Below are 11,223 nucleotides of genomic sequence, written 5' to 3' on the forward strand. Positions count from 1 at the left end.
ATTTCATTTAGAAAACACACTTACACAGATGCGTCCAGAATGTCTGACCAAATGTCTGGGCACTATGAGGCATAGTCAAGTTGACACATAAAATTAGTTATCAAAGTAAGTTACAACTTTATCACTGAGCTTCAGTTTCATTATCTGTAAATTGAGGGCAAATCCTATTTACCTTCACACGTAGTTGGAGAAATCAACACAGTAGTGCATTTGAACTGCTGGCCTTGTGCCTTGTAAGGATCAGTGTTAGGTAGTAGGGATGATTATGAAGTCAGGATAGTGGCTTCGAGGGACCTTGAGATGGAGGGTGTCAAGGGTAGAGGAGCGATCAGCCACTCCCTTCACTGACAGTCTCTGGGAGTTAAGTTCTGATCCCCCCCACCCACCCAGGGGGGTTCTAACCTCCTTGGGCCCCCCTCTTTTGGCTCTTCACACGCTCTCCCCTCCCAATATTTTATGCTGATTCCCTCCTGGTTAAGCTCACGCTCCAGAAGAGGTTGCTGGTCTGTAAGGCAGGGAGCTTTCTCCTTGCTGAGGCTCTAGAGTTTTCAGAGGCTGCCTGGGGAGAGGTGGCTGCAAAGACAAACCAGACACCAAGACTTCACAACTAGGGGAAGGCAGGGGAAGAGATAGGGAACAGATGAGGAGGGGGGAAAGGTCAGCCAGAAAAGGAGTTGTGCAGGGGGAGGTTAGAAAATCTGGATGGGAGGGAGGAAGCCTTAAGTGTGTGTGCGGGTGTGGTTAGTGGTATCCTGGAGCCAGCTGCTGCTGGTACTGATACTCGGAGCCCATTTTATCTCTGATGATCAAAATGTGATCCTTTCTTCATTCTGGACCCTGCATTCAGTGATGTCCTGTAGTTTTAAATCGGCCATCACTGGCAAACGTTGCTAATGAAGGTATTTTCCCGCTAGAGAGCTGGCTTTGGATGGGGAGTATTGGAGAATGGTATTGTGTGGGGAGGATTAGGGTGGAGAAACCAGAAAGAGAACTTGGGTAGTGGTATCGAATCCTGCATTTGATTCCCAGGCTCTGTCACTGGGTGACCTTGGGCTAGTTAACTTAACCTCTCCCAGCATCCCGTTTCTTTATCTGCCTTCTAGGTTTGATTGATGTCAGGCTTACATTAATTAACATACACAAACCACTTAGAATTATGCTCTGCACAGTCCACTCAATAAACGTGATCTGTTATTATTTTGGGAGAGAAAATGCATGTTAGGAAAACGAGCATCCTAATCCCCAAATAAACAACACAGGGGTGCCTCCTTTGGGGCATGCCAGGCTCTGCGGCCATTAACAAAACAAAGGATAAACTTCTGCCTGCCCTGGGCTTACAATCTACATGGAATACCAGATATGCTCCCAGGAATTACAGAGCACTAAAAATGCACTCACATTCGCTTAACACTTTGCATTCCACAAAGGTCTTTTATATGAATTATCTCTCGTGATTGTCACAACAGCGCCTCACTTATACAGGAGAAAATCAGAAAGCATGGGTGGCGTCAAGAGGCTCACACAGGGGGTATGGCAGAATTACGAGGTTTACAACTATCACCGGATCGGTCATGGTAGAGCATCAAGTGGTGCTCCTGTATGAAGATAACCGAGTAAGGTTAAGACCCTTTCTCTCTCCAGCATTGTGGGGCCAGGCCAGGGACCCTGTCTATTGTGCACACTGGATAAGCTAAAGTTTTGCCATCCGTTCACCATCATGCAGCGCACTGGCTTGGACTCATCTCCAGACCACCTCTCCAAATGGCACGCCCTTCATCTTGCGGGATAGGTGCCCCGTCGAGGGCCCTGCGCCCCGAGTTGGGGACCAGGTCTGCGTCCCAGGAGCTGGCTCGCCGGCGATGACTCCTCTCCCCTTTGGGAGGCGGCACAGAGCTCACTGGCCTCTCTTTCCCTCTCATCTCTATGGCGGAAGTGCGTCGTCCCAGCCGAAACACAACATACTCGGTGGTGGGAGTGAATGGATTCGCCTAAACGAGGGGGATACTTCTCACTCTCAAATCTTAACATCCGAAAGACAATCAAGAAAAAAAGTCGCATGTTTTTACGGAGCAGTATGTGGCTCCCTGCGTCCGCCGGCGGGACTGTAAGGCGGAGCGGGCGGCTGCGCTGGCGGCGGGGCCCGGCCGGCCGGTGTTCGCGCCCCCGCCTGAGGCCGACGGAGCAGGTGGAACCCGCCCGGCCGGCGAGGGCCGAGGCCCGGACTTCCGCCGCCGGCACCGCCTCCTGCCGCGGTGGTCTGGCGCTAGTGGCTAGGGCAGCTGAGCGGTCGTGGGCTTTCGGACGCGGACTCGGGGAGGTGGGGGACCGTTCCAACCGTCTGCCCCCTTCCCCGGTGCAAGCGCGGGAACTCCCCGGGCCGGCGGCAGCGACGGCGCGCCTCGAATTCCCGAGCGCTGCCGGGGTGGGCGCGGGGCGCCGCCCCCGGGACCTCGGCAGGCAGTTCCTCCCCGACCCTGGACCTTGGAGGGTCGGGAGTAGTGGCGGTGGGAGAAACGGGATCCGGGAGGAAAGGCCTTCCCGCGGCCCGCCAGCTTGTCGCTGAGCGTGTTGACGCTGAGCCTTCTGTTTTTGCTTTCAGGCCATCCCTAGCGCTCAGCCGCGGGCGCGGAGTTTGGAGCGCACCTGCGGAGCGGACACCTGCGCGTGTGGAAGAGGAGGAAGGGCATGGTCAGCGCCTGAGTCACCCGCGCACCAGCCTGTACGCGTAAGTGGGCATGGGGTACCCTGGGCTCCAGCATGGCCAGTGCTCTGCAGACCCCCACCAGAGGGGTGCGACTTCTCGGGCCCTGCCCTGGTGGTCTCCCTGCTCAGCGGAGGCGGGGGTGACGGGAGGGGACAGACCGGAGGTGGCTTGCGGTGTTGCTGGAGTTGGTCAGTACTGGCTTCCTGCAGGAGTGTTTCCTACAACAGTGCTTAGAAAGAGCGAAGAGCCTGGGTGTGGGGCAAAAGAAAAAAGTGGCCTGGTTTCTTAAAAAAGTTTCTGAAACATGTTTATTTTTGAAGAGAGAGAGAGAACACAAGGGGCAGGGGGGAGTGGCAGAGAGAGAGGGAGATGCAGAATCAATCTGAAGCAGGCTCCAGGCTCTGAGTCGTGAGCACAGAGCTGGATATGGGGCTCAAACCTATAAGCTCAGAGATCATGACCTGAACCGAAGTCCAAGGCTCACTGACTGAGCCATCCAGGTGCCCCAGTGGCCTGTTTGAAGGTTTGTGGGGGACACTAGAGGGGGAAGTGGTGGAAGAAGGGGAGCTGGACCGGAACTGGGAGTATGATTGGAAGGACATGAGTAGAGGGCAGAACTGAGTGGGAGAACCCTCTTCTTCCTGAGTGTAGGAGCCAATCTAGCAGCCCTCAGAAGGACCTGGAGCTCCTGGGTCAGGGTGAATTGAGCAGTTACTTTGTACTGGGTTCCAAGTACTAAGCTTCCAGTTTTGAGTATGATCCCGTCCGTGCCCTCAAGGAACGTCCGAGTGGGAGAGACGAGACAGGATAACAGCTGTGAAGAGATGACTGTTGGTCGCCAAGTGAGAGGTGAAGCAGCTTGATCACTCACACTGCCCCGTGCCTACTGCTGAGCACTGCTCTTTCATGGGGATTCAGACAAACTGAAATACACCTAGGAGAGAGCTGCCAGATTAGATGTCCTGTCCAGCTGGCGTGTTGATGGGGACTGGGGACCCTTAACCCGTGGTTGGGGTAAGGGGTGACGGAAGGTGTGTCTCCAGGTATCAGAAAGGCATATTAGCAGAAAAGGGGTGAGATTTATTCCGTGTGGCATCAGACCTGTGACCAGTAGTTAGGAGCGCCTGGCTGGCTCAGTCAGTAGAGCACGTGACTCTTGATCTCAGGGCTGTGAGTTTGAGGCCCATGTTGGGCGTCAAGATTACCTGAAAGTAAAATCTTTGAAAACCAGAACCGGAACAAAAGCTACTATAACCAGTGGTTTGAAGCGGCAGATATTCTGTAGGAGGAATAACTGGGGAGAGCTGTCCAAAGATGAAATGGTCTGGTGCGAGAGGTGGCTGAGCTCCCTGTCCGGGAGGTTTGTAAGCTGAACCCTCAGCAGGAAACTTGACTGTACCTTGTCCTTCAGGGCTCCTATTGTTACTTACTGAGGTCTGGTTCTCAAGTCTGGTCTTTCCTTTCCACTCTGTTCCCCAGTGCTGTATTGTAGCCTGTATCATTTCCGGCAAAAATGATATTATAATGAATCATAGCGGCTAATACTTACTGTTTACTTCCTGCCAGGTACTGCGTTAAGCGCTTTACGGGTGCTGACTCATTCAAACCAAGATAGTCCTTTCAAGGTAGATTTCATTAATATCCCCTTTATATAGATTTGGGGAAACTGAGGCACAGTGGAGTCCAGCAGCTTGCCCAAGATCACAGAGGGAGCAGCTGGGGTTCCAGCCTGGGCTGTCTGGCTTTAGAGCATTGTCCTTAACCACCATTCTGCTGCATTGTACGTATGTAATTTGACTTGATCCTCACAAGAATCCAAATTTACAGATAGAACACGCTCAGAGAGGCTGAGTGATTTGTGTAAAATCACAGAGCAAGGTAGAGGAGGGCCGGGGTCCAAACCAGGACTGTTGGACATGAAAACCCCCACGCTTTGCACTTGACTCCCCCACATCCCATCGTGCTGCCTTCGTAACTGTCCCTACTGTCATGGCCTCTAACTGGACTTCTTGCCCAGCCTTCCTGCCTTCAGTCTGGGAGTTTCCACCTCAGAGTCTGTGGATGGCCCTGGAACTAGGTGAGATTTGCGGTGTGTGTGCATGTCTCAGTCAGGTGTTAGAGCCCGGTCTTCATAGTTTTTACTGCTTGCTCAGAGCAGTGTCTGACCACAAAATAATTCCGAGCCGTTCTCTGGCTTTTATCCAGAGTTAACGTTCTGATGCCCAGATTTGACCTTGGCACAGTGACGCATCGACTCTTCCCTGCCCTCAGCACAGTCCAGATGCCTTAACCTGGTCATTCAGGGCCCCAGTCAGACTCCACTCTCCCTTTTCTTCTTACTCCCACCTTGTACTCTTGCCACTCCGGTAGCATTTACCTGCCTTTCTCTCCTGCATTCCTGCGGCCTCTCCAGGGCAGAGGCTGTGCTTGCCCTTGAACGGCCAGTGCCTGACGGATGTCGCACAGCTATTGTTTGCTGTCAGCTGGGCTGAACGCTGTACCGGGGACAAGCCATGGCTGGTTGTTTGGGCTGTAACTTTGAATCTCTCGCCCTTTCTGGTCCCAAGAATCTTTCTGATGGAACGTGTTGTCAAAATGCAGAGAAGGGCCACGCAGGAGGAGCCTGGCTGGGCCGGGAAGGACGCGACAGGTATTGAGAAGGTGTCCGCCTTCTGACGTGGCTGCTCTTGCAGGGTGGCCCCTGGCTGCGGTGAAGAGCCCCTGTCTTTATTCCTGTCCCACACCGTGGTGTGGGCCACCAGCTGCGGGATGAACTGTCGCTCGGAGGTGCTAGAGGTGTCGGTGGAGGGGCGGCAGGTGGAGGAGGCCATGCTGGCCGTGCTGCACACGGTGCTTCTGCACCGCAGCACCGGCAAGTTCCACTATAAGAAGGAGGGGACCTACTCCATCGGCACCGTGGGCACCCAGGATGTGGACTGTGACTTCATCGACTTCACCTACGTGCGCGTCTCCTCTGAGGAGCTGGACCGTGCCCTGCGCAAGGTTGTCGGGGAGTTCAAGGTAGGGGTGTGGCACGGGGGGTGGCAGGTGCACCTCAAATTCCTCTCATCCGTGGCTTGTGGTTGGACCCTTTCTGGGTGGTCCTGTCGGCTTCTTCCAGGTTCTAAGGAGCAGGCATGGTCAGCGCTTCTTGGGGAGGGGGTGGGGAGTGATGGCATCAGGTCCCCCAGAGTGATCCCTGCCCGCATGGTCTTGACCTGTCTGACTGTCCAGCTCTCTCTGCCGACATCTTTTCTATGCTCCCACTTCTCACTTCAGCAGTCTGGGCCTTTTCCAGGCAAAGTTCCCTGCCAGGGAGGGTTGCTGGGGCTCAGGTGATCGCCATCTCGCCATTGGGTGGAGTGCCCCTGGGCAAGGGAGGGCACATGAGGCTGCGGCGGGAACGGAGATGGGGTTGTTTTAGGCTTTAAAGTCAGAGGGAATTTTTTTAAGGGGCTGTCTCTGAGGTCAGTGGAGGAGGGTTGCCTGCCTGCCTTCCAGTCCACACACGTTCGGAGAGCCCCCACACTGTGCCAGGCATCCCGTGCTCATGGCAGGAGGTGGACCCCGTCGCAGGCCGCAGTGTCTCCCTGCCATCACTCTGCAGCCCCTCTGAGACCAGGAAGGGCAAACTCATGAGTTTCCCAGTCCCTCAAGGGAGGCAGTGGTAGCCTGGCCTCTGTCCTCCAGGCGCCCACGAGGCATGTGGAATGTAATGGTTTAGAGCGTGGATTCTGGAGCTAGGCTCTACCAGCCAACAAGCCTGTGACCTTGGGCATGTGACTCCACTTCAAGTTTATTTATTTTGGGAGAGACAGAGACAGTGTGAGGGAGGGAGGGGTAGAGAAAGAGTGAGACTCCCAAGCAGGCTCCGAGCTGCCAGCACAGAGCCTGACGCGGGTTTGAACTGAAACCGTGAGATCGTGACCTGAGCTGAAATCAGGAGTCAGACGCTCAACCAGCTAAGCCACCCTGGCGCCCCTCCTGCATCTCTCTAGTGTCGGATTTTGTTGGTTGGCTTGGAGCGCTCAAGTTTAGGCCGGCAGGCTGCTGTGTCATTTTACATGAATACTTTACTGTCTGCGGGTCTCCTTCCCTACCCTCCTCGAAGGACTGAAAAAGCCAGGAGAGCCTGCTTCCCTGAGGTGTAGGAAGCGCACAGCAAGAGCTCCCCCACCGCCGTGGCCCACTCACCCGTTACCCCTCCCTCCCCAGGATGCGCTGCGCAACTCTGGGGGTGACGGGCTGGGGCAGATGTCCCTGGAGTTCTACCAGAAGAAGAAGTCTCGCTGGCCTTTCTCGGACGAGTGCATCCCTTGGGAGGTGTGGACGGTCAAGGTGCATGTGGTAGCCCTGGCCACCGAGCAGGAGCGGCAGATATGCCGGGAGAAGGTGGGCGAGAAGCTCTGCGAGAAGATCATCAACATTGTGGAGGTGATGAACCGGCACGAGTACCTGCCCAAGATGCCCACGCAGTCGGAGGTGGACAACGTGTTCGACACGGGCTTGCGGGACGTGCAGCCCTACCTCTACAAGATCTCCTTCCAGATCACTGACGCACTGGGCACCTCGGTCACCACCACCATGCGCAGGCTCATCAAAGACACCCTTGCCCTCTAGGCCTTCCTTGACGGCCTGCAGACTTCGGCTTCTGGGGGTTGTACTGTTGGGCCCTGGGCGCCTGGGACCCCGACCCAGGTGCTTGATGAGACTTGGGATGGCCACCCCTGGCTTCCTTGTTTAGCGGTTGCCGGTCTCCGGTTATCCTTCCCACCTAGGCTGATGGTCGATTCTGGCCCTCGCTGTCTCTGCACGCCCCTGGAGGGGGTCCCCTTGCTCCTCCGCTATACGGGAGAGCCGTCGCTAGGACGATGAATAAAGTTGAGAACGTGAGTTCGGGTTGAGCCATCTCTCCCTTGGCGTGCATTCGGCCTGGAAACGTTCACACTTCCTGACAGACCTGGGGGACACAGATGTGTGTTGAGGGTGTTACTCCAACATGAAGGGGGGATAGGATTGAAACTGACCAATTTAGTGCTTTGTGGGACCTTCACATAAGTGGGTGGTAACCATTCAGGTGTCACTGTGTCCCTCCTCTGAATGATGACACAGGTCGGGATCTGTTGCTTTTGGATGGGACTGCGCTGTTTCTTCTCCCTCCCTAAGGTAGCTGTGATATCCCCGCCCTTTGTATTATCTGGTCTTGTTTCATGATGGCCTCCAGAAGGACCTTTTCTGGCTTCATAGAGCACGGACAAGTCCCCACGTGCACCAGAAAGCTAATTTGGTTTGGGCTTCCTTTCTTTGGAGATTGAGACTGGTGTCTGAGAAGTGGTCCAGGTGGGGCTGGGCCTGGCTGGTGGTTAGGACACTGCTTGGTTAACATACTTGTTCCTGCAACAGCATACTCACCATCAGTGAACGCCTTGTTGGGTGCTTTTTACTGATTTAGTCTATGTTTTACAGCCCTTTTGGGTTGTATGTGGGCAGTTCTGCCCGGCCAGATGGTGTGGGTGGGCGGGGGTCTTGGGTCCTGGAGCAGGTAGATAGCCAGATGGCCAGGAAGTGTTCGCACGTTTTTCTCATTCCAAGTCACCGGGCCCTGTGATATTTCACCACAGATCTGGTGTAGTCTTGCCTTTGATCTCTGGAGCATTGGGAGACTTCAGGAGGTTGTCAGGGCTTTGGAGATGGGGAAGGGCACTTCCTAGCAAGCCCTTGATGGTGTGTAATCCCTGTCTGGCCCGCTGCAGCCCCAGGGACCATTTTCCTCCTAGCTGGCCATCAGCTAATCCCTTCTGAGGGGTTGGTTGACTGATAGAGGTGTTTGTTGGCAGTGACTTTGTTTTTAAACAGCCCAGGGTTGCTGTCTTTTCAGGAGACCTGAGCAGGAGGGTCTTCATTCCATCGCAGCCTTTTGAGACTTTCTACTTTTCTGCAGCCAGACTTTGCTTCCCTGCCCTGCCCCCCTCCAGGTTGGCTGTGGGCCACCCAGCGGGCAGTGAACTCCCCTTGGTGGACCTTGGTGGACCGGCAGCAACATTTCCATATTTCCATTCCTTTTGGCATTATAATTTCCTGCAGGTAGGGGACTGATTGACTCAAGGTCAGGGCAGGAGCCCTGGTGACTCAACTATGTTTTCTCATTGGTTGGGTAACTCCTTGACCTCTGGGATCTGCGCAAAAGAATGGGGGTAGGACTTGAAGCCTTCCTAATTGCCCCTCCTTCCATCTCTTCTTGCTGCCGGCCAAGGAGGCACTGGCCTGCTTGTCCAGCTCTGAGAGGCTCCCAGAAGGCATGACAGAATAAGGACTCTCATCCCTCAGGTCCTAGAGGCTGCTCATTTGTCCCCTGTTCATGTGGCCACCTGGGCCACTTAGCAGAATTGAGCTTTGGCCCAGGGACAGCCCAGGATGCTTGCTTGTGTCCTGCTTAGTGGGGGGCACCCTAGCCAGCACCTGGGGTGGGGTCTGGAAGGCCTTTTCAGAGTTTTGAGGGAGGTTCTATCTCTTGACTTCTTTGCCAAGGGAGAGGGAAAGTCTTGGGGACCCGAATTCCTGGGTTTGGCTGGTTGAGTGCATGGGCCAGATTCCCATGTGTGGCTGTAGAGGCCTTTGAGACCGGGAGAAATAACCCCGCGGCCTGGGAGTCTGGGCCATAGTCCACCCCGGAGGATCCTGAATGCTCAGTGTGGGGTGGGAGCCTACAGCGCCTGGGACCCGCCCCTCGGGGACCTCCCCTCTGCAGCCCAGCGAGGCCCGCCCTCCTGATTGGGCTCCCGCACATCTGGCCCTCCCCTCACATCTGGGCAGCCGTGCCTTAGCATGAACGGCTCCCGGGCACCAGCCACCTGGCTGGGCTGCTGCAACCAGTCGGGGGTGCTGCCTGAGCCCCCAGAGGGGCTGCGCGTCGTGCAGGCGGTGGTGCTGGGCGTGCTGTCACTGCTTGTGCTCTGCGGGGTCCTCTTCCTGGGTGGCGGCCTCCTCCTCCGTGCGCAGGGCCTCACGGCCATGGTGCTCCATGAGCGGAGCGCATCCCATGAGGCCGAGTCCAGTGGCGCTGGTGGAGGCGACGACGACGATGACTCCTAGGCACCCCTGTGCTCCAGAATGAGGGTCACGGCCTCCAGGCGGCCCATGACTTGGCGTCGGGAGGCTGCTGTGGAGAGCGGGACTCGGCGTCCTCCCCCTGAGCCTGGTGCCGAGCAGGTGAGAGTGCACGGGGGCGGAGTGGGGGGCAGGTCTTCAGCGACTCTGGCTAGGCTCTGCACATCCGCAGGGTGGGGCCTGCAGCCACCCCAGATGTGCCAGGACCTGAGGGAAGAGGCTGCCACCCTCTCTTCTCCTGATCTCATGTCTCCTCTGGCGGCACTGCACCCCAATGTCTTTTTTCTAGAAGAACCAGTCACATGTGTGAGGGGGTGGATCAGAGGGCCCTTCTTCCCTGAGCCCACCCCCAACACTGCTCAGCCCCAGGGGAACTGAGGCCCAACTCTGCAGTGCCCCGGCACTGCCTGTGCCACTGGGAGGCCCAGGAGAGATACTGCCACTGAGACAGACAACCCAGGCCTCTGACCGCTGCTTCCCCCTTCCTTCCTGAAGCCTAGTCTCTAGAAGGGGCTTTGAGTGAGACTCCTCACTATGCCCTCTCTCGCCATAGGGGTGGGAGTGTGGGTCCTGGTTTATGGTGGAGCTAGGGGGCCTGGATGCCTCTGGGGGGGTGCCGGGGAGGTGTGGCGGGGTCCCCCCTCTCCCAGCCCCTGTTCTGGGTGGGGTGGGGGACAGAGGTGGCTGGGAGCAAGGAGCTTTGTGGCATGTGTGGGGAAGGCGGTGGATAGCAAGATTCCTGACAGCTGGGGGGTCTCAAGAGCACATTGCTGCAGGAAGCCGGGGCTGAGGCTTCCCAGCTGCAGAGGCCGCGCTTGGCTTGCCAAGGACAAGAACCATCTGGAGGGAAGGGCCTGGGTGGCCTCAAGACGAGGTAATTCCAGGCCAAGGCCACCTCGGGCAGAGCCACGGCAGTCGGGCAGAGAAGCTTTCACTTCTCTGTCGTCTGCTCGGTGTTGTGCCCATGGGCCCCTGAGAGGCTTCTGTGGGCACGGCTGTTCTTTGGGGGCACCTCTGACCTGTAGCTTGTCACGGGCAGAGGCAGGACCCTAGCTTCCTTCTGGGAAGAGAGTCCGTGCACGTGAGGAGAGGCTGGTGAGGGGCAGGGGACAGTACGGGTGGCATGAGGCTGAGCAGCTGTGAAGCCGACGACGTGTGACCCATGCACAGAGCAGCCTGGGGTTTAGCGCTAATCCCAGGCAGTTGTGCCACTCTGGCCTCGCTGAGCTGTGGACTTCTCACCTCGGGGACACCACTGCCACCCCCTTGGAGAGAGAGGGCTGGCCAGGGCAGTGGGGGCTGTGTGTGTGTGTGTGTGTGTGTGTGTGTGTGTGTGTGTGTGAGAGAGAGAGAGAGAGAGAGAGAGAGAGGGCTGGCCAGGGCAGTGGGGCAGTGGGGGGTGTGTGTGTGTG

The 11,223-nt window shown here is 56.6% G+C and overlaps 2 protein-coding genes across 3 annotated transcripts in view; both read left to right on the forward strand.

The window, feature by feature from the left end:
* Positions 1 to 2,214: 2,214 nt before the first annotated feature.
* On the forward strand, positions 2,215 to 7,608 carry ATG101 (autophagy related 101). 2 transcript variants are annotated; one of them, XM_039241406.1, is made up of 4 exons: positions 2,215 to 2,317; positions 2,600 to 2,725; positions 5,398 to 5,725; positions 6,920 to 7,608. In XM_039241406.1, exons 3-4 carry the CDS (start codon positions 5,474 to 5,476, stop codon positions 7,322 to 7,324), a joined length of 657 nt encoding a protein of 218 aa, XP_039097337.1. In that variant the 5' UTR covers positions 2,215 to 2,317; positions 2,600 to 2,725; positions 5,398 to 5,473; the 3' UTR covers positions 7,325 to 7,608. The 2 variants fall into 2 exon arrangements, with proteins under 2 accessions (XP_039097337.1, XP_039097338.1); XM_039241407.1 differs by lacking the exon at positions 2,215 to 2,317 and adding an exon at positions 2,444 to 2,504.
* Positions 7,609 to 9,529: 1,921 nt separating this feature from the next.
* SMIM41 (small integral membrane protein 41) overlaps positions 9,530 to 11,223 on the forward strand; it is a 4,140-nt gene continuing 2,446 nt past the window's right edge. Inside the window, exon 1 of the mRNA XM_039241408.1 lies at positions 9,530 to 9,913. Coding sequence (XP_039097339.1) covers positions 9,530 to 9,796 — 267 coding nt within the window. The 3' untranslated portion in view covers positions 9,797 to 9,913. The remainder of the gene's footprint in view (positions 9,914 to 11,223) is intronic.

The sequence above is a fragment of the Hyaena hyaena genome, unplaced genomic scaffold, assembly GCF_003009895.1.
Source record: "Hyaena hyaena isolate Hyena2069 unplaced genomic scaffold, ASM300989v1 scaffold_192, whole genome shotgun sequence".
In the NCBI taxonomy this organism is placed as follows: domain Eukaryota; kingdom Metazoa; phylum Chordata; class Mammalia; order Carnivora; family Hyaenidae; genus Hyaena; species Hyaena hyaena.